The 1,034-nt window shown below is 67.3% G+C and overlaps 1 protein-coding gene across 1 annotated transcript in view; it reads left to right on the top strand.

Moving 5' to 3' along the window:
- APC2 (APC2, WNT signaling pathway regulator) overlaps positions 1-1,034 on the top strand; it is a 25,216-nt gene that overhangs the window by 13,289 nt on the left and 10,893 nt on the right. Inside the window, 1 exon segment of the mRNA XM_019472208.1 lies at positions 43-997. Within this exon segment, the coding sequence (XP_019327753.1) occupies positions 43-997 (955 nt within the window).

Raw genomic sequence — 1,034 nt, 5'->3', positions numbered from 1 at the left:
GGGGGGGCGGGGGGGGGGGGGGGGGGGGGGGGGGGGGGGGGGTCAGGGACCGTCCTGACAGCCGGGGGTCCCCCCTCTCCCGCAGGCAGGTACTCCGGGACCACAACTGCCTGCAGACGCTGCTGCAGCACCTGCGCTCGCACAGCCTCACCATCGTCAGCAACGCCTGTGGCACCCTCTGGAACCTGTCCGCCCGCAGCCCCCGCGACCAGGAGCTGCTCTGGGACCTGGGGGCGGTCAGCATGCTGCGCAACCTCATCCACTCCAAGCACAAGATGATCGCCATGGGCAGCGCGGCCGCTCTGCGCAACCTCCTTACCAACCGGCCCCCCAAGTACAAGGACGCTGCCGTCGTCTCGCCGGGCTCCTGCATGCCCTCGCTCTACATGCGCAAGCAGAAGGCACTGGAGGCCGAGCTGGATGCCAAGCACTTGGCTGAGACCTTCGACACCATGGAGAAGCAGAGCCTGAAGAGCCAGAGCGCCAAGAAGCCAACACGGCACATGGAGAGCCTGGTGAAGGATTATGCCTCCGACTCCGGCTGCTTCGACGATGACGAGGTGCCCAATGTCTCCACCGGCGTGGAGACGGCCAGTGCCTCCGTCCTCTCCATGTTCCTCAACTCCTCCTTCCTCCAGGGGCAGGCACTGCCCCGGGCGCTGGCACAGAGGCGATGCCCGGAGCCAGAGAAGGACAGCAGTGGCAAGCCGGCCGAGCCCAAGAAGCCGCCGCTGCCGGAGGACGACGTCTCGCTGGCCGCCGAGAAGTTGGCCAACAAGATCTCCAGCACGGTGGCCAAGATCGACAAGCTGGTGGAGGACATCTCCACCATGCACACGTCCTCGGATGACAGCTTCAGCCTCAGCTCGGAGGATCACTGCCTCGACTGGCAGTACGGCCCCGAGGAGGTGCACGAGGCGCGTGCCCAGTCCTGCTCGCCATGCCGCTTCTCAGACGCCGGTGGCTTCGCCAAGCGGGAGAGCCTGAGCCGGGATACGCTGCTGCTGCGGCTGAAGACCGCCCACCCCAGCCTG

This window comes from Aptenodytes forsteri, unplaced genomic scaffold (genome assembly GCF_000699145.1).
Source record: "Aptenodytes forsteri isolate BGI_AS27 unplaced genomic scaffold, ASM69914v1 Scaffold147, whole genome shotgun sequence".
Lineage (NCBI taxonomy): Eukaryota > Metazoa > Chordata > Aves > Sphenisciformes > Spheniscidae > Aptenodytes > Aptenodytes forsteri.
Note: the sequence above shows the minus strand (reverse complement) of the source record. Positions and strands in the feature narration are given on the sequence as shown.